Source organism: Galeopterus variegatus, unplaced genomic scaffold (assembly GCF_000696425.1).
Source record: "Galeopterus variegatus unplaced genomic scaffold, G_variegatus-3.0.2 Scaffold1883, whole genome shotgun sequence".
Taxonomy (NCBI): domain Eukaryota; kingdom Metazoa; phylum Chordata; class Mammalia; order Dermoptera; family Cynocephalidae; genus Galeopterus; species Galeopterus variegatus.
The window spans coordinates 129,552-150,100 of NW_007727994.1; the positions used below are offsets into that span (position 1 = coordinate 129,552).

The 20,549-nt window shown below is 47.2% G+C and overlaps 1 protein-coding gene across 1 annotated transcript in view; it reads right to left on the reverse strand.

Moving 5' to 3' along the window:
- Positions 1-747: 747 nt before the first annotated feature.
- Positions 748-20,549, reverse strand: part of EFHD1 (EF-hand domain family, member D1) — a 33,811-nt gene continuing 14,009 nt past the window's right edge. Inside the window, exons 2-4 of the mRNA XM_008579428.1 lie at positions 14,815-14,962; positions 9,374-9,508; positions 748-1,794 (exon numbers count right to left, since the gene is read on the reverse strand). Of these exons, the coding sequence (XP_008577650.1) occupies positions 1,660-1,794; positions 9,374-9,508; positions 14,815-14,928 (384 nt within the window). The 5' untranslated portion in view covers positions 14,929-14,962 and the 3' untranslated portion in view covers positions 748-1,659. The remainder of the gene's footprint in view (positions 1,795-9,373; positions 9,509-14,814; positions 14,963-20,549) is intronic.

The window sequence follows — 20,549 nt, forward strand, 5'->3', positions numbered from 1 at the left end:
TTTACTCACTCATCTACTGAAGAACATCTTGGTTGCTTCCAAGTTCTTGCAATTATGAATAAAGCTGCTATAAATATTCATGTGCACATTTCTATGTGGGTATAAATAAGTTCTCACCTCATTTGGATAAATATGAGGGAGCATGACTGCTGGATTGTATGGTAAGAATCTCTCCATTCCTTTTTCATGTCCCTCTCCTCTAGGGGTGACTGTAGCTAGAAAAGCAGTGCCTGAGATTCACAGATTTTGAGTTTGTGCAGAAATAGAATGATCCTCACTGGGGAGCAGAGGGTATTCTCTTAGGTCAGGGGTCCTTAAACAGGTCTCCAAAATACCCTGGATTATATATGGGAGAGAGGGACATTGACCCTCATTAGAGTTTCAAGGGATCTAGGAAGCAAAAGAAATTAAGGCCAGCCAGTTAGCTCAGTTGGTTAGAGCATGGTGCTGATCATGTCAAGGTCCAGGGTTCAATCCCTGTACTAGCCATCCACTAAAAAACAAGAAAAGAAAAAAAGAAATTAAGCTACAGTTTTTACTTACAGCTGAAAGTATCTTCAATGACGGGAAGGGGCAAGCAGCTGATAGCCTCAGTACCCTGAATGCCACAGTGAAAACCCACCCTCTAGTTCCCATGTCTAATTGTACTTCAGTGACTCAGTGCCAAACAGAAGCCCTGAGATGGACTCGGCCCCTAAAGAACACTGTCCTCTCCTAATTCAAAGACGACTAGAGGCACTCTGATGCGACGGCCAAGTTCATTTGCACAGTTTATTTAAAATGTAATTGTGATAAGGTAGAAAGGCAGTTGTTTTCTTTATTATAAAGACAGCAGTTACAAAAGAGAAGAAATAAATATGACATTAGGAAAATTTTTTTAAAAATACAACAAACCCCTGTTATTTATAAGCAACTCCAAAGAACTCTCAAGGTATAAAAATCTGTACTGGGGTAAGAACATCTTCACCTCAATACCTTGGAGCAGATGCTGGAAACTAGCTAGATGATGGGGATGGTCATGACTTTGGGGATTTTGAAAGGCCTTGGATTTGTCACTTGGGAATGTCAGGTGTTCATTGTAATATAATTTGCATAGTCAGAGTTAACAGGAATTCCTCTACTCCTTAATATTCTAATTATTCTTGCATCCTTATAGTCAAGCAGCATAGTATTAAGAGTGGAGAAAAGGCTGAAATGGGAAGACAAGGGTGGAGGAAGGATGAAGATGGTGGGCCTAGGGGCGATGCTAAGGAGCCAGGAGAAAGGCAACAGGAAGGAACAGAACTTCCTGTCTCTACTCGGCGTCATCTCGGCTGTGCGCTGCTTCCCCCTGTTGGAAAGGGGACAGACAGCGGTCCACCCTGGCCTCCCGTAAGCCCCATTGTCACTAAAGGACAGACGATGCAAAAGCAAGTGGCAGAATCTGACCAAGAGTGAGGAGATGAGCAGGGCATTGGCCACCCCAGGACCCTCTTGCTGGGGCTCAGACCCTGGGATGAATGAGAGCAGCCCCCGGCCCCCGTGTGAGGCTGAGGGGTTGGCATTGGGCAGGGGGTGTGAGGCTGCTTCAGGGAGGGGCCGGCAGGGTGAGGGTGCCTGGCAATCTCCTCCCGGGCATCTGTGAGGCGCAGCGGTGGATGGCGGTCAAGGTCGGCAGGACTATGTACTGAAAGTGGCTTTGAGCTCCTGGAAGGCTGCCTGGCGGAGCCTCCTCTCCTCTTCCTCCCGCTTCCGCTCATCTTGCTCTGCTTTTAACTCTGCTTCAAACTTGCTGGCAGATGCCAAGGCTTGGACCTGCAGAGAAACAACAAAAACAGACAAGAGAGTAAGGGAGGGAAAGAGGAACTTGGAGACGCTGATACGTGGGCCAACAGCCCAGCAAACAGACCCTGGGACAAGGACACCGTCGCCCCGCCTCCCCTGCGCCCCAGCAAATACTCCTCCTGGGTCTTCAGAAGTTTGCTTTCTGTCTCAGCACAGACACCGATGCTCGATTTGTTGCTGTGTCCCAAGTGCTTCTACCTGTGGGTCGGTCTTTCTACTCCACTTTCTTGCAGGATACTGATTAATACCCCTGCTCCTATTACCCACTTTTACATCCCTTTAATTTCTCAGTAATAACGTTTAGTTCTAAGGAAAAAGACAATAAAAATTAACCCCCTGCTGGGATTTTGATTGAGATTGCATTAAACCACCTGTAGCAAAGGGATACTTTTACAATCAACAGCTTTTTCTGATGCCTCAGTATTTACTCAATATTGCTTTTAGGTTGCCCACTTAAATTTTCTCATCCTAAATTTGCTTCTAAATATTACATATTTTTTGTTGGTATTGTGAGATTGGGTGTCATTTGGCTTTTTTTAAACCTAACAATTTGTCTTCAATAATACCATACCCGATATATCCACCTAAAAATCCTCTACTCTAGGGACAGCCAGTTATCTCAGTTGGTCAGACCATGGTGTTATAAAACCAAGGTCAAGGGTTCAGATTCCCATATCAGCCAGCCACCAAAAATAAAACAGAACTGATATTTTTCCCCCTGCATCTCATCAATTTGGTAAAATTTCCAAACAACACACTAGGTATATTCATTACAGTCATGTGCCACATAACGATGTTTTGGTCAATGCCAGACTGCATATAGGACAGTGGTCCCATAACATTAAAATGGAAATGAAAAATTCCTATTACCTAGTGACATCATAGCTGTCATATGTTTGTGGTGATGCTGGTGTAAACAAACCTACTGCAAAATATGCTGAGGACTGCCTAGCCCACCCACAGGGTGATCCTCCCAAAGGTAGCTCAGACCTTTCAGATAGAAAGCCAAGCATTTGACATCCAAGTAAAAAGGTCATGTCTACTTTAGAATTCTTGCATTTTTTAAATGATTCTCACCCATCCCCATAGCAAAATAACAGTTAGCTAACACTCCCTGAGTGTATACTGAGTGCTAGGCATAATCCCTACCTGTCATCTAATTTTCATAACTTCATGGGGGTGGTGTTTTTCTAATCCCCATTTAACAGGTGAGAAAAGTGAGGCAGAGAGACTTAACAAAACTAGAGGGCCCACACTGGTGCAACTAGTGGCAAGCGTGGATTATAGGAAAATCCACTGCCGTTCCCTTTCATAATACACTATATCACAATGACAAAATCGCCTAATAATGCATTTCTCAGAACGTATCCCCATCATTAAGTGGCCGGCCACTGCAGGTATCAAACCCCGGACCTTGGTGTTACTAGCACCACACTCTAACCAACTGAGCTAATTGGCCAGCCTTAATTTCTTTTGCTTCATAGACCTCTCAAAGCTCTGATGAGGGGCCCATCTCTGAAGACAGGATAACTTTGAGAATATTGACAGCAAGTGTTAGATTGGCCAGCCTTAATTTCTTTTGCTTCATAGACCTCTCAAAACTCTGATGAGGGGCCCATCTCTGAAGACAGGATAACTTTGAGAATATTGACAGCAAGTGTTATGCTTTCACTCTTGCCAAATCAGAATCCCTAGGGGTAGGAGCGAAGAAATTATGTTTTCCACATCTCCCAGCTCTTCCTCGGGCACTCAAGTTCTGCCCTGGCCTCACAGCTTCTCTGGCCAGCAATTCTCACCCCTGGTTCCGTGCATCAGGGTTGCAGCCTCAGGCCTAAAATTGTGACACCGCAGGGCCCCCTTTTCTAGCCCTCCCATTCCTCCTCCACAACTTGCCTCCAGTAACTCCGGCTCTTTCTCTTCACCAGTGACTCAAGCTCCTATGTCCTGGTGTGCTTGCCTCACCCTGATTCACTTTCCATCCCAGCGTGGACCCTGGCCAGTCCTTGCAAGGACACCTGTCACAGTGCCTTCAACTCCCTAGGACCTGCACTTCAGCCTAACACGCTGTCACCTCTGTCCTCCCACCCCACCAAGTCCCACCCTCACACTGACGATGTCATGTACGTGCTTCCAGGCTGAGAACACCTTCTTTTTAGAAGTCTCACAAGGACAGTGTCTGGATCCATGGGCTCCTGCCACTCTCAGCAGTCTACTCTCCTCCTTTATTTGGAAAAAACCAGAGGAACACAACCCTTCCACTCTGGGCTTCTCTCCCACCCATTTTCTCCTTTCCCCCTCTCTCTATGCAGTTTATTCAACATCTCTAAGCCCAGAGGTGTGCTGGAGCTGGCTTGTACCTGCTCGAAAACCAGTTGTTCGATTTTCAGGAATTTTGTGAGCTGGCGGTTCGATATAGCCATTATTAAAAATCAAACTATAGAGGCTGACCATTTAGCTCACTTGGTTAGAGCATGATGTTATAACACTGAGGTCAAGGATTTGGGTCCCCATACCAGTCAGCTACAGCCCCCCAAAGAATAATAAATTTAAATTACAGTTAAATTAATTATATTAACAGCAAAATAAATACTTAAAGGTCATCACTTCCTTATGATTTTACTATTTATGTTCTTGAGGTTACTTAAGTCTATTGTATCTCTGAGGTGTAAATACTGGCTGACCACGTGAATTTCCTCCCAACTTCCCATTCATCCCCGGCCCATCTGTAGCAGGAAAGCAGCCTAAGTGGGAGGATTTACACCATGGAAGCCAGCATGTGCTACAAATTAGGGCTTGATTTATTGTTTCATTGTGCAAACAATTTTTTCTTAAAAAATTGATGGAAAAATGTTAACCATGCAGATTAAATTTAAGTGTATGGTGTCTGTACATTGAGAAATGAGAAGTTCCAACACAGGTCCTTTCACTTTTTTCTTACAAATTAACTTAAACAAAATGTCAACCAATGTTCACATTGGAACTATATTCTCTTGTCAATTGCAACCATAGGTTGGCTACAGATACAAGCGTCCAGCAAAAATCAAGGTGCGTACTCTCTGAGAATCAATAGTCTATGTGGAATCTATAATAAAAGCAGTGTATATTGTAGTATTTGTAAATTGTGTTTTGCATATCCTTTACAAAATTTACAATAAACTTATGCATGTATATAAATATGCATACTTTCTTCAGAGAGCCAGGTGCTAATCATTTACCAACAAACCACAATTTCTTCATCTGCAAAACAGAACAATGACACCTACCTCCAGAGTGTTTGTGTGAGCATTAGATAACACATGAGCTTGAAGCTCTCGGCACAGGGTCCAGCCCATCGTCAACACTCACGTGTTTGTTAATCACCCCGTCTCCCCACCCTCCCTAGCCAGGTCAGTGGGGCAGGAGCCCTTTTAATCGCTTGCCTTGGGGACTTTCTTCTTTTCCAGTATAGAAGTCTACCTCGCCTCTGGATTTTATGACCTCTAAATCCTCAGTCCATCAATCACCCTACCCTATCTTCATGTTTCTTCTACCTGGATCATTCCTCTGTGACCTAAAAATATGCTGACATCTTCCCCAGGCTAAAAAATAAACCAAAAGTTCTTCCCTGATCCCAAGCTGCCCTTCCCACCTTTGCCCAGGCCTTCTCCAGACAGAGGAGGCGGCTGGCAGGCTCTCCCTCTCTCTTCCCATTCGCCTCTCCTCCTACGTCAATCTGACCTCCACGGTGCACCTGCTCTCTCAAAGATCTCCACGGACCCATTTGTTAGACCCACAACCTCTTTTCTGGCCTTGTCTGACAATCTCATCCTAAAACAGCTCCTGTCCTCCACAACAGCATTTTCTCCAGGGTTTCCAGCCTTCCCCACGGTCCAGCCACAGTGACATTCTACCATTGCTCAATCTCCTCTCCTTCTCAGGTTCCAGCTTGTACCTTGTGCAGATAGCTCCTGTGGTCTGCGTTGTTCAGTACCCACGAAGTGTCCACCCTCCCCTCTTTCTTCCTGGGAGAAACTCACTCGGCACATGGCCTGAGGGCCTCGGGGAGACTGACCCCACACAGCCCTTGCCAACGGTTGGTTACTCTATGACCCTCAATATCTAGTATCCCCATCTTCCCTAGCAGCATAGTTACAGCTAGGCACAAGCATCCCTAGGAAAAAAGGCATTTTTTGCAGCCTCCTGTGTACCAGGCGTGGCCAAGTTCTGTCCAACAGGATGTGATCAGGAACTATTTGCAGCCAACACGATGGCCTTCAAATGAAGGGGCGTGCCTTTCCTGTGCCTGAAGTCACCTCAGACTTGACACCAAACCCAGCTTATCACTTCTCCTCTGCAAACCACTCCCAATCTGGGAGGAGGAGGGAGTCCTGTCTTGATTTAAAATATTGTCAATGCCTCTTCTCACAGCTCCACAAACATGGCATTTTACCTCCCACCTCCAGGTGACTGGTCACGAACACCTTGAGTTCTAGAGCACTCTGGGTTCATTTGCACCCGCTCTAGCCTCTAGCCTAGGGCATCGTCACTACCCTTGGTGGACCTACAATTCCTCTCCAGGCATCTGTGAGAACCACTCTGCATCCAGCCCCTCCCCAGGCAGGACCGTCCCCATAGTGACACTCCTGCCCCGGCCATAGCCCTGCTCAAACACCTCCAAGGGCTCCTGAGCCTCCGCAGCTGCATGTTGGAACCACCTGCACAGCTCCAGCAACTACGCCTTTCCTGCACCCCACCCTGGAATGATCTCAGGTGCATCTAGGTGGGGCCTGGGAAGCTGGCCTGCAGGTGGTTCTGGCTCTCTGAAGGCTGGGGAAGGCCTGACCTTCCCAACCAAGTGTCCAGAGAGGAGCTCCCTGTCCGATTATGTCCAGCGTGCCCAGCGGCCATCCTACCTCCGAGTCATCTACCACGTGTGCCGAGGCGTGCCAAAGGGTGGAAGTGCCAGCCAATTCCCTGGCCTCCATCCTGGCTTCCACTCCAGCTACGCCACCAGGCCTGCTCCCTCACACGTCCTGTGTGCTCACCACATCAGGACACCTCACCAGCCCCCATGCCTCGGAGCCTTACTCTTGCCGTTCCCACGATAGGAACGCCTTCCCTTCCCTGATTATAAGGTGAATCCCCATTCATCTCTGAACATCTGTCACAAACGTCAGCTCCTTTATGGCCCTCTCCCAAACTCTAGCGATGATGCTCTCCATTCGTCATTCATGCAAACGTTTATTGAGGGCCATAAACTCAATAAACTCACAAGCCACGCACTGTAATTACAAAGATAACACACCTACTCTGCCTTTGAGTCTGGGTGAGGAGGCGATATATAAACATAACAAGTTGAAAAAAATTTTAGTGTTATTCTTTTCATTTATCCTTCTGGTTATAAAAATAATGCACACTCATTCTAAACCATTACAGAAATTAAAATACGTCCCTCAGACCTGTTACTAATACTTAGGCATATAATTATCCAGGTTATATTTAATATTTAACAAAACTGGGCTTCAAGCATATTGTTTTGCACACAAACAGCTGCACACCGTTCTTTGATAGCTGCAGAGCATGCAAGTGTGTCGATGCACCACAATGGACTCGACTCCCTGACTATGGAAGTTTTGGTTGTTTCCAATTTTTCTCTATTACCAAACATTCTGTAGGAAAATCCTTGTCTATACATCTTTGTACATTTGCTTGAGTGCCTATGGAGGCAGAATTGCAGGGGTAAAGGACACAGAATGTTTACAGTTAGTCCCAAACTGCTCTACAAAAAGCTGGGTCAATTTATACCTTTACCGAAAGTGTCCAAGAGTGCCTGGAACAGATAAATTATAATATCACTTCCATGTGTAATAGAGGCACTCAGAGGAGGATGGACTTTGCTGGCCTGAGGAAGCAACTCTTTGCTATGGGTCTCCAAGAAGGAGTAGAGTTTTGCAGGCATTTGGGTGGGGCTGTCAGGCAGAGGGAACAGCAGGTACTGAGGTCCATTGGGAAAAGGCGTGGAAGCATTGGAAGGGGGTGGATGAAGCCGGAGCAGGGATCAGAGTCATGTTACAACCAGTCTTGAATGCCCAGATAAGACATTCCCAGAGGCTCACACATACTTCAGCTGTACCACCTATCACATTGCACTACCGTGAACTGGAAAGTGTCCTGCTAACCTTGGGTCTCAGTCCTAGGACCTTCCTAAAGGCATCACAAGAGATCCACAAATGTTGACTCAATCGATGAATGGAGAACACCCATCCCACCAGAACTAACCCTTCCTCCTCTCTCTATCAACGTGGGGTTTGCTTTCCTCACCGACTGTGTGTGCGCCCAGTTCTGTCCACTTCACCCTTGTAAAGGAGCTGTATCACAGCTGGAGACGGGTTGAATCAAGATACATCAGGAAGGAAGGGTCAAACCACTTTCAGGATTGGGCACATGATGCCGGAGTTCAAGGTGCAATGGTGGTTGGCCTGTCCCTGTCACTGTCAGATGACAGTATCAGAAATTCAGGCTTGCGGCGACAGAAAGATGATGGAATCTGTCTCCAAGCAGCATCACCGAGAAGTGAAAATAGAGTCCTGCCTTGGGATCTGAGAAGGCTGGGCATATGCCACCAAGGACACTTTGCTCTGGGCAAACTCCCAGAATGAGCTAAAACTCCACAAGAGACTGGTTCTACCTGGAGTGGTAGAGTCCCAACAGCTCATACTAGGTTCTGAGCACTCCCAGTGAGCCAGGCACTTGCTGAACACTTTATGTATGTGCACTCATTTAATCCTCAAGACAATCCTATTGTCTCCTGTTTGTACATTTGAAGAAACTGAGGCTCAGAGGGGTAGCAGGGTAAATAAGTGGAGGAGGCAGGGTCTGAACTCAGGCAGCCTGGCTGCAGAGATTGTGCTCTTACCACTGCACCCCACTGCTCCAGCCAGCAGGGGATTCTGACTCTCCTGGTCTCTGTTTCTAAAGGTGAGCTCTGTGGAGATGAAAACGACAGCCCCTCGCTGTGGGCAGACTATCAATGTTCAATGACTACATGAACACATGAATGAATCGGAGCACCCAGAAGGGCTCTGGGACCATGTGCTAGAGACTCCTTCCCAACTCCCAACTCTCAATGGAGCAAACACCCATTCAAGGCAAGCTGCCTGTCCCCACCTCGTCTGACACCATTAACCACTAGTTTGCAACACAGTGCTTAAGATGCAATGGTGGAGGTAGTAGCTGTTGAAGCAATTCAGCTGTGGTTTGGGGTAGAAAGAAATTCCTTAGCAAAGTCCAGATCAAGGGTCCATCTTGGAAAACTGTACCAGCAAATCCATTTAAATCTGAAACCAGGATCGAAAGTATTTGGTTGTTTTTCTCACTGGTGTTTAATTTTCTGATGGCACGCGGGCACACTCTCATTTCCCTGCAACCACACATGATGTGCAGACTTAAGCTGCAGCTGTTCCACTTGTCCTGAGTGAGCTAATGGGATAGTCACGGGACGAGGGTGCTCCTATCGGGAAGGGTAAAGAGAAGGAGCAGTGGTTCAGCACAGAAGGAACAAGGCACCTACCTTGGCTTCAAAGAAGTCCTTGGCACCTTTGACACCCTCCACGGCAACGTCGATCTCAGAGAGCTTGGCCAGCGCCATCAGCGCACTGTCCTCCTGCAGTTCCCCAGCCGCGGCCTTGTGGAAGATGAGCAGGAACTGCAGGAGAAAGAAGGCAGGCAAAGGGGATTGGAGTCGCGTCTACCTCACTTAGAGATTCACGAGAATCTTCTCTGGCCCAAGCGAAAGACATTCTTGCCAAAAAGAGCGTTTGTGTGTGCTGTGCATGACGAATTGTTTTTTCCCTTATCAGATTGTCAGAAATAAAAACATGCCCATGTTTCACAAGGATGTACCCTCATCTGTAGGGGGTGGGAGTGTCAAGTGTTTGGGGCACTTTGGAAATAGTTACCAAAAATAAAACGTCTTTCGCCCTTCCAACCGTTAACTCCACTGCTAGGAATCTATCCTTCAGAAACATTCACAGAGAGTTTAAATGTTATCCTAGTTTACAGCCATGAAAGAAAAATCAAATACACCTGCAAATACTATTTTTTAAACTAAATATTTAATATTTTCAATGTTTTTTAGCCACTTACATTTTTCTCGTATGTCCCATTTTTGCATTAGATTACCTTTCTTACCATTTGCTAAGAGATCGTCATAGGATGTAGAACATTTCAAATACTTTAGTTCTGTCACTTGCCTTTTAACTGTGTTTATGGTTTGTTTGGTTTTTTTTTTTTTTCCTTTTTGTCTTTTTTCGTGACCGGCAATGGATCGCAACCCTCAGTGCGCCACCGGGCCGGCCCTTGTTTGGTTTTTTTTAATGGCTGGCCAATATGTGGATTTGAACCCATGACTTTGTTATAAGGCCGCACTCTAACCAGCTGAAGCTAACTGGCCAGCCTGAAAGTAATCTTTGACTTTCAAAAATTTTACATAAATTCTGTCAATCTTCATTTCTCTCACCAGTGTTTTGCTTAGGAAAACCTTTCTCACCACCAAGGTTACACAAACAATTGCCTATTTTTTGTCTACTACTTTTATGGCTTCTTTTTTTAAAAAAACGTAAATATTTAATCTCTGAAATTTATTCCGATCTATCATGTGAGGTTAATTATTAATCCTACTTTCTTCCAAATGGCTAGTTAGTAATCCCCGCATCATTTATTGAATAATCCATCTTCTTCCCCTAGATTCCAAATGTGACCTGAATGAATTAATCTTTGAAGGCAACTTGCATTAAGGCCGTTACAAAATAAATTTTTTTTTTTTTTTTTTTTTTAAAGATGACCAGTAAGGGGATCTGGACCCTGGACTTGGTGTTGTCAGCACCACGCTCTCCCAAGTGAGCCACGGGCCGGCCCTTAGTTTTCTTCTTTAAATAATTTTTATGAATTTACTTGTCAAACAACTGCTATTTCAACTTCCATAGTTTATTTTTCCATTTGGAAAGAATATAAACTGATATATCCCAAGTCACGATCGAAAGAGGGTTTCTCTGGGTTTTCAGGTGTTACCTGAAATGTGTGTACCTACAGGGAAATTTCAGGTTCCAATCTTTTTTCATGATCATCTTCCCTAGAAAACCACTTTCCCCAATGGGGAAAACACATTACCTAAAGTAGAGTGAGAGGCTAACAACTTTGACAGGCTTCCCAAATTCCAACTCAAGTATCTTTTACTGCCAAGGCTCTTAATCCCTAGAGTGAAGTGTGTTCCATTCAAGATAGAGTCTCAACCATCACCACAATCCAAAAATGCCTTACTAATAAACCTTCATTGTATTCTTGCTTCAGGTGTCCTAACCGCACTGTGGACACTGCCAAATACAAACTAAGGGATGAAGCAAGATGCTTAAGGACTCATAGCTCCACTGAGGCTGATGAGGTCAGTCTGGATAGACGGAAATACCATGTTCATCCACTTGCAGCTTCCAACTCTCTCACTAGAGGCCGGCAAAGACTCGGTTTGCTGCAGATGATCAGAGCCAAAACACTGGCTCGAAAGGAAACAAGCCTGTTAGAGGAGGCCAGGCCCCCAAGAACAGGATCAAGGCCAAGGGGGGTGGGGGGGACAGTGGTGGCTGAACTCTCCTGGGAGAGACTGAAGCAGCAGACTTCAGCGCTGCAGATGTGAGTCACACCCTACCAGTCCTTCAAGCGACTGCTTTACGGAAGGCCCCCAACCTCACTGCTCTGCAAGGCAAGCACAGGACTGGTGGCCCCTCCATACTAGCCACTCTCATGAGTCAGGGAGGCAGCTCAGAAAAGAGGGAGCCCCACCCCAAGCTCTGCAACAACCCAGTTGACCTCGGGGGACTGTCTTTATCCCTGAGACTTGGGTTTCTCACATCTAAAGTGGAGGTGATGGCGTTCATGTGTACAGAAGGGCTTTGTGAACTGGAATCATTAACGTACTTCCCACGGGTCTTTCCCCCTGAACTGTTTCCTTTGAACCCTCAGGTCTGGGGCAGATCTAGGCTGCTCTGCTCCTCACCCTGCCAGTTCAGCAGGTTATCAACAGCAGCCCAGCCCTAATTTAGGCGTCCCCCCAGCCCCAGCCAGTTAAAGAAAGGAAAAAAAATCCAGCTTAACCTGAAGATGTGCAGCCTTCCATAAAGCATGCCAAACATTCCCATTTAATTTTATTACAATCACTAACTGCCCCCGAATGACAATTTCTCCAACTGCCCAGCCTTGTTTGCCTTCCTATTTATAGTCCACAAAGAGGGGCATGTTGTAGAAGAATTGGAAAATGTCCTAGCTGTGGCTCTGAGGACAGAGAGGGAGGGAAGGAGAGGTGGAAAACAAAGAGACAGAGAGAGAACTAATCAAGCAAAAAATCTTTCTCTGACACAAGCAGTTGGGGCTTCTAATACTTTTAGGGAATTTTTAACTTTATGGCTCTGTCTGGGGATGCAAACACTTCCCCTCTATTAGTTAGAGCTCCTAGATTGCAAGGGACAGAAACAAACTTGTTGGCTTAAGCAAAAAGTAGGTATACATTACATAAAAAGAATGTCTCAAAAACCTTACACTGTACAGGGTAAGATGCAGTGGCCTGGGGAGAACTGGACCCCAGAGGGCCAAAGCTCTTAGGGTCGGAGGCAACATCCCCTCCATCTCTCATGTCTGGTCAACATGGCAGAAAATGGCCACCCCACACTGAGTGATTCTTCCAGGAACAGCCACCTGCAGATGCCATTCGCAGCACTTCAGCCCCAATTTCAAAATCCCAGGAGAGAGAATTCCATTGGCCTAGTGTGGCTGGAGTCCATCCGTGGTCCCATCAACCACAACCACTGGGGCGGGCCTGCACCCAGCACAGCCAGGGCTGCTGGGGACCCCTGTGTTGGTGTGCTTGGGCAGCTATAACACAATGCGATAGGCAGGAAGCCCATGATCAAGGTTTCTGATACGTGCTCTCTTCTTGGCTTGTAGATGACACAGAAGGAGAACTCAGTTCTCACAAACAGTCCCAAGGGAGAGCTAACACCTCTGTTTTAAAGGCAGAAAACGGAGGCTCAGAAGGAAAAGGACTTGTTCCAGTGACACAGCTCTGTATGGCAGACCCGCGCTCTTCTCACTATGTAAATGCAGCATCGTCCCATTTCCAACAGAGGCGGAAGCCAGCAGAGTGAACTATTAATGAGCCAGGAGGCTGGGCTGTGAGGTATGAATGGCAAACGTGTCCTTACACTCCCAAATCCTGCACAGCAGGTACAATTGCTGGAGGTGGAACGCTGTGGGGCTTGGAGGTGACAAAGGATTGAATGTGAATGTCACTGAAGCTTTGTAAGGAGTTTGAGAGCCTCCAACAGGAACTCTTTGAAGATTTCCAAGCCTTGGGTGTCCACCCCATGTGGAAAATGGCCAAATTAGCTGCTAGTGAAAAGCTAACTGCATGGGCCGGCCTATGGCTCAATTGGGAGATTGTGGTGCTGATAACACCAAGGCCACGGGTTAAGATCCCCTTACCGGTCATCTTTTATTTAAAAATAAAAAGCTTTACTGTGCATCTTGGATTCAGGGAGGAGCAGCTTTGAGGGGTCCCTGAGTACAACAGGGCAGACGAGGATTGTGTCTTGGTTCAGTTGGTGATTCAATACCTGTTCCCAGAGGTTGCAACTATGCCACAGAAACTCTTTCCCCAACATTTCCTCCAAAGCTTCACCAAAGCAAAAGCTTCTGCCTTCTACACCCCAGGGGTACCCGACTTGGAAAAAGCCAATGCCCAGCAGGATGCACAAATGATACCAAGGGACCAAAGGTGCAGCTGTGAAGACAAGTGTGGTGGTGATGATTGGGGCTGGGGGGCTGCAGCTCATGCTCAGCCTGCGGGGCCTGATTTCAGGCATGCCCAGACCTTTTGGCCTGGAAGGAGGAAGCTGGACAAGATTAGCCTGAGAGTTGTACCCAACACTGTGATCTCCCATCTCCACATCTGCAGGTTCAGGAAAGGAAGAGATGGGAAATTCTGGAGCTGATTTGTGAGCAGCAAGAGGCAAGTCCAGTGTGTCACAGCTGCAGACCCCCAGGAAGAGCATACAGCCTGGACAGACCAGGACTTGACCAAAGGTCTCGCAATCAGAAACCAGGACACCATAGCTCCACTATTCCTGGAATAACTGAAGTTAAACACCAGGAAGCAGGGACAGTCCTCTACTCCCCGCTCCCAAGGGTCCCAGCTGAGATACAATGGAGAATGAGACTGCAGGAGCTAGCCTAATGCTTTGAGCTTTTAGACTGGACATTGTCACCAAAGTTGTAACACCAGTTAAAGCGGACACACCCAGAGGCCTTCCAATAAAACTCACAAAAAAACACATAAGATATGAAACTCCATTCCTTGTGGAGCGGTATACTTGCCATGGCAGAAACCTGATGGTCTTAAGACATTTCCCCCAAAATAGAAATGGCTTTATCACCGAGGTTCTCTGCCCTTTGGGGACCAGGCTGTGAATGCTATGTGTCCTGTTCCCAGGAAGGTACCTATACATACAAAACTTTACCTGCAAATTTCAGAGGTTCAAAGACCAAGAAGCACATTCTTAGACTATTTGGGGAGGCTTCATGGGCACAGAGTAAGACCCCTTGTTTAACCGTTTTACTATTTTTAAATGCTTTCTGTAAAAATAAAAAGTTTTAATATATAAAAAAGTATATTATAAAATGACCAAAATTTTGCACCCATAAAGATCCACTATGAATATTTTGGTGAACATCCTCCCAGATTTCTTACCATTTTACCCAAATGAGGTTATACTATCCACACTGATTTTCAATCTGCTTCCTGAGTATTCCCAGCCCAGCACTGAGGTTTGCTACCTCCTTAAAGTTATTTTTAAAAGCAGAACTGTATATTAAATATCCAAACCCATTTGTACTCCAGGGGACTGTAAACTTGAGGGTCCGCTCAGGGGCACACCCCAGGGCCCGGGACCAGCAGGGTGCAGGTACCTCCCGGAAGCTGAGCTTGCCGTCCAAGTCCTCGTCCACCTCCCTGATCATGCTCTTCAGGCCCAGGTGGGTCTGGGGGGCCCCCAGCTTCTCCATCATCAGCTTCAGCTCCATCAGGTCGATGAAGCCGTCCCGTCCGGCGTCATACCTGCAGGGTCAAAGGGAGTCATGGCCAGATCCAAAGGACACTTGCTAGTCTCCCAAATGTGTGATTCCTTTGGCTTCGTTTATTGAAAAGTGACTCAAACACCCCTCTCTCCTCGCAATGCCTCTGGGCTTTGAATGACTCCAAGTGGACCGTGTGCTACACATTGGCTTTCATGTCTTTTATCTCATGTGTGAGGCCGAGTTTCTCCAGGATGCAAAACGTGCCTTGTTTGCCTGTATTTCCCTCAGTTTCGGTTAACAAATGTCGCCTGAGCACCTCCTAATGCGGGACGCTGGAGGAGTCGCAGGCACACGCCCTCACACACCCAGCACGTTCCCAGGAACGCACTGCCACCTCCAGGAGCCGCGTCTTGGTCACCATCCGTGCCTCTGCCACACCCGCTGCCACAGCCCTCCCACCCTCCTCCTGCCCGCATCCGTGGGAGCTGCCTCCACCCCGCGCCACCAGTCGGGCTGGTCCCGGCTCTGCTCGTGCTCCCCTGTGACCGAGAGGGCTCCAGCTTGTCCTCTGCTGGCTGTCCCGCTAGCCACAGCCCCCTGTCTGGAAACAAACCCAGCCTTTCTGGGTGGAGGGTCCAGCCCCGTCCCCTTCTACCCGGGCCAGCCATCTCCAGCCTCTGTCCTCTGCTTTATCCCGGCCACCCCCTGCCATCCCCTGCCACCCTGTCCTCTTTTCCACACACTCGGCCATCGCAGGGTTATCTCGCAGACTCCCTGGCCTCGTCCCTTCAGGTCCTTCCTATTTTCCAGTATTCAGAGACCCCTGTTGCTGAGGCATGAACACCTTATCTTAAAAACAAATCTGTTCACAACAGCCAGAGGTGGAAATGACCCAAATGTTCATGGACAGATAAACGGATGATCGAGATGGGAAATATCCACACAGAGGAACATGGCATGTTTTTACAATGGAATATTATTCAGAAATGAAGAGGAGGGAAATTCTGACACATGTTACAACATGGGTGAGCCTTGAGGACATTACACAAAGTGATATAAGCCCATCACGAAAGGACAAACACCGTATGATTCCGCATACATGAGGCACCTGGAGTCGTCTAATTCAGAGACAGAAAGCAGATGGGGGTTACCAGGGATCACGGAAGGGGTAAATGTGGACTGATTGTTTAATGGGTACAGGTTCAGTTTGGGATGAGGAAAGGGTTCGGGAGGTGGATGCTGATGATGGTGGCACAAAAATGTCCATGTACTTAGTGCTACTGAACTGTACTCTTAAATGGTTATAATGGTAAATTCTGTGTTTTTAATATTTTAAAAAATTGATGGGGCCGAGCCCGTGGCGCACTTGGGAGAGTGCGGCGCTGGGAGCGCAGAAGCGCTCCCGCCGCGGGTTCGGATCCTATATAGGGATGGCCGGTGCGCTCACTGGCTGAGCGCGGTGCGGCTGGTCACAAAAAAAAAAAAAAATGATGAAAAAAGCATATAAATCAGGCTTCCTCACTATCCATCTTCCCACCCCCACCCCAATAACAAAAACACCCATTGTTGGGAACAACCACAACCCCCAACCCCCCACTAAGAAATGTAGCTGGTGGGCGACTAGAAATCTAACACTGGGGGCTGCTGGTATTTAAGGCCCACAAGATCAGGCTGGAGAGGAGGCCAAGGAATCCCCTTCACACGCCACCACAGCCACAGAAGCCACTTGTGTGATCCTCCCACACCCAGCATGGCCCTCCTGCTTGCCTGAAGCCTTCCTGTACCAGAGCCCAGGGAGCTGCCGGCTGCTCCTTAGCTCTGCAGTAGCACCCACTGTCTGTCCCGCTCTGGGACCCTGCGTTCGCCACGTGCCTGTGCAGAGTCATCTTTACTCAAGCAGCCCTGTGCTCCCGCTGGGCACTGCATGTGCTAAAGGACACAAACGAGATCCCGGACAAGCTCTGACAAACCTTAGTGGGCGAGCCAGGTGTCCCAGGCCTGGAAAGGGGTAAGGCATTCCTGAGTTTCCAGAAAGTGGGCAGAGTATATGAGTCACAGATGGACCAGCCCACAATCCAGTATTCCCAAAGCATGGTTTGTGAGCACTTTTAAAAAGGAACCAATGGTTTCCATGGGTTTGCTAAAAATGACTCGGTGATGGGCCTTGCATACCTGGTTTTTTTTGTTTGTTTTACTTTTTCAAAAAATAACAGCTTTATTGAGATACAATTTACATACCTTAAAATTTACTCCCTGAAATTGTACAGTTCAGTGGTTTTTGGTATATTCACAAGGTTGTACAATCATCAGCACTATCTAATTCCAGAACATTTTCATCACCCCAGAAAGAAATCCACCCCTGTTAGCAGTCACTCTCCATCCCCGGGACCCCTAGCAAATATTAGTCTTGCCACCTCTATGGATTTGCCTCTTCTGGACGTTCCATAAAAATGGAATCATACAATATAGGGCATTTTCTGTCTGGCTTCTTTCATTTAGCATCATATTTTCAAGATTCACTCATTTGTAGCATGTCCCAACCAGTACAATTCCTTTGTGGGTTTTTTTTTTTTTTTTTGGTGGCTATATGGTACGAGGATCCGAACCCTTGACCTTGGGGTTACGAGGCAGTACTCTAACCAACCGAGCTAACTGGCCAGCCCTCTTCTGTTCCTTTTTATTAGCAAATAATATTCTACTACAAACACCAAGGTCGTGGGTTTGGATCCCAGAACTGGACATCTGCAAAAAAACCCCCCAAAAACTACCATATAAATATACCATATTTTGTTTATTCACCTTATGACTGCTTATCCACTCATCAAGTGATGCACATTTGACTTGTTTCCACTTTTTGGCTATTATGAATAACACTGTTTTGAATATTCATAGACAAGTTTTAGTGTCAACATATGATTCTTGGGTATAGACCCAAGAGTGGAATTGCTGGGTCATATGCTCACTTACTTTTGAAACACAGTCATCAACTTGGTCCAACAGAAGCCCATGGCTGACCTGATGCTGCTGCTTAGGGTGATCAAAGCCCCCTCAAACAGGGTCTTGGGGGGGAGATAAACAGGTGTCAGTGCCCACACAATAGGAGGATTGGCTGTAAAAGCCACTCAGAAATGGTGCTATCAAATTTGGTGGTGCCACAAAGTTGGGGTGGAATCTAGGCCCAAGAGATCCCAGCGAGCTGGTGTGGTGTTCAGGGATAAAATATAGCAAAGAAGAATGCAGGTGCTAAATACAGAACTACCACATGATCCAACAGGTCTGCTTTTAGGTTTATACCCAAAAGAACTGAAAGCAGGGACTCGGACACGTGTTTGTACACCAGTGTTTACAGCAGCGTTATTCACAACAGCCAAAAGGTGGAAACAACCCAAATTCCATTAACGAACAAACGGATAAACCAAATGTGGTATATACATACAGAGGGATATTAAAAAGGAAAGAAGTCTAACACGTGCTACAACATGGATGAACCTTGAAGACATTAGGCTAAGTGAAATAAGCCAGTGATAAAAGAACACAAATTGTATGATTTCACTGATGTGAGGTCCCTAGAGTAGTCAAATTTATAGAGACAGAAGTAGAGTGGTAGTTGCCAGGGGATGAGAGGGGGGAAATGGGGAGTTAGTGTTTAATGAGGACAGAGTTTTAGTTCAGGAGGATGAAAAAGTTCTGGAGCTGGACGATGGTCATGGTTACACAACAATGTGAATATACTTAATGCCACTGGACCGTACACTTAAAAATGATAAATTTTGTTATATATATCTTGTCACAATAAAAAAAATGCAAAGTCCTGAAACTAAGACCCCCAAACCAACTTTTCAAGCACAGGTTTTGAGCGAATAGAGTTCAGCTGTACCATGATCACACCTTTGGAGTTTGGGGGTGCTACAGTGAGTCAAGGGGGTTGCCAAAATACTGGTGGGGTGGAATCATGATGGCAAGAATGAAAATCCCCAAATACAGGGGGCTGCAGCCCTACCCACCCCATGTCTGTCTGCTCCACTCCGTACAGACCCCACACTTCAGGGAGGTCATGGGCCTGGTCAGTGGAGGCGGCCAAGAAGGTGAACGGACTGAATACCCTAGGCAAGGACAGGGGGAGAAGGAAGCAGGGAAGCAAAGAGCTGTCTTCTGATGTTGCCTGAGGGCCTCAGAGGATGGCCAGAACCTGGCCAGAACCGGGCTCTGCATGGTAATGACAGGAGGGCTTTAGCTAAATGCAACGAAGCACTTTCTGGCAAAACAGCTGACTAGAACTAGACCTAAAAAGTAAAGAGAGCTCTTACAAACAGTCTGGGAGGGACAGTGTCTGTTACATGGAGTCCTAGTCAAAGTAAACAGGTTTCTTTAGTGTGGAACTTTCCAGAGCCTTCCATATGGTCATGTGTCCGAGACTTACAAGAGGGAAACAGAGCACACAGACTCATCCGGCCACACAATCCTCTGCATTTGGGAATTTGCCATTGGAGAAGGCACATCTCAGCAATCGAGTGTTCCAAGTCCACACTTCGGGAAGCTCTTCTCTGGGCAATTCAATGTTAGAAGGGGTGGTCCAGTTAAATGACCATTAAGGTCCCTTCCATGCGGAGATTTGCAGTAAATGTCTTTTGCTTGCTGCTCAGCACACTGTGCTCCAACGAGATCTGCGGAGGAGAAGGCCGGAGCAATGAAGGCGGGGCACTTAAGACGTGAGTGAATTGCCTGTGGCATTACAAAGGTTGTCAGCATTACCGAGGTCCTCAGGGATCTCGCGAAGGGAGCCGCTGAGAAGTCAGGTGTAAAGAGAGGGGAGCACCCCAGCAACAGGAGGAAAACTGGGCCAGGAGGACGGGAGAGGAAAGTAAAGGTCAGAGAACAAGGCAGGAATTTGTCCTCAGCCAGATGGGAGAGGAAGAGTGGGGTGCACGGTTTCTCTGCTCACCTGACCTAGAGATAGCACGGCCTCCCCAGACACAAAGGGACCATGAACCGTGCGCTCAGTGCAGTGGGACTCTCCTCCAGGTACAAGGAGAGGGTCTGGAGAAGTTATCCTCTGACTGCTGCTGTGGGGTTCTGACTGAGACCAATCGAGAAGATTTGGAAAAACTTTCCTTTAGGCCCTCAAGCCTGAGACATTCTCCAGGCCTAACAAAAAGGACAAGCATGTCACAAGGGACCTCAGCAAGCTCTGGGCAACAAGTTAAAGGAATTCCAATTTCTTTAAATGGGTGTGAAAATTTGGTTCAACCCGTTGGGAGAGTGTGTGCCCGGAAGCAGAAACCCGCCAGCCCAGCGGGCAGATCCCAGGGAGAGCAGAAGATGCGGTCACAGCAGGCCTCGGTCATGTTCTCTGGGAGCCACCAGGTTGGCACAGGAATAAAGTGAGTGTGGAGACACGAGTGTGGAGACGTGGAGGGGACGTCTCCGACGCCGAGAGGGGCAGGAAAGAAAGGAATCCTGAGCCAGCCACCCCCAGCACTCCCAGGTGTGCAGCAAAGGCTGCTCTCTTTTGTTCCTCCTGGAAGCATCGGCCAAGTGCCATTTATTTAAGTCCTGGCAGGACTATAAAGTGACCACATCAGTGGCACCTCCCACCCCTGCGGAGCTGGGATTTATAATGCAGAAGC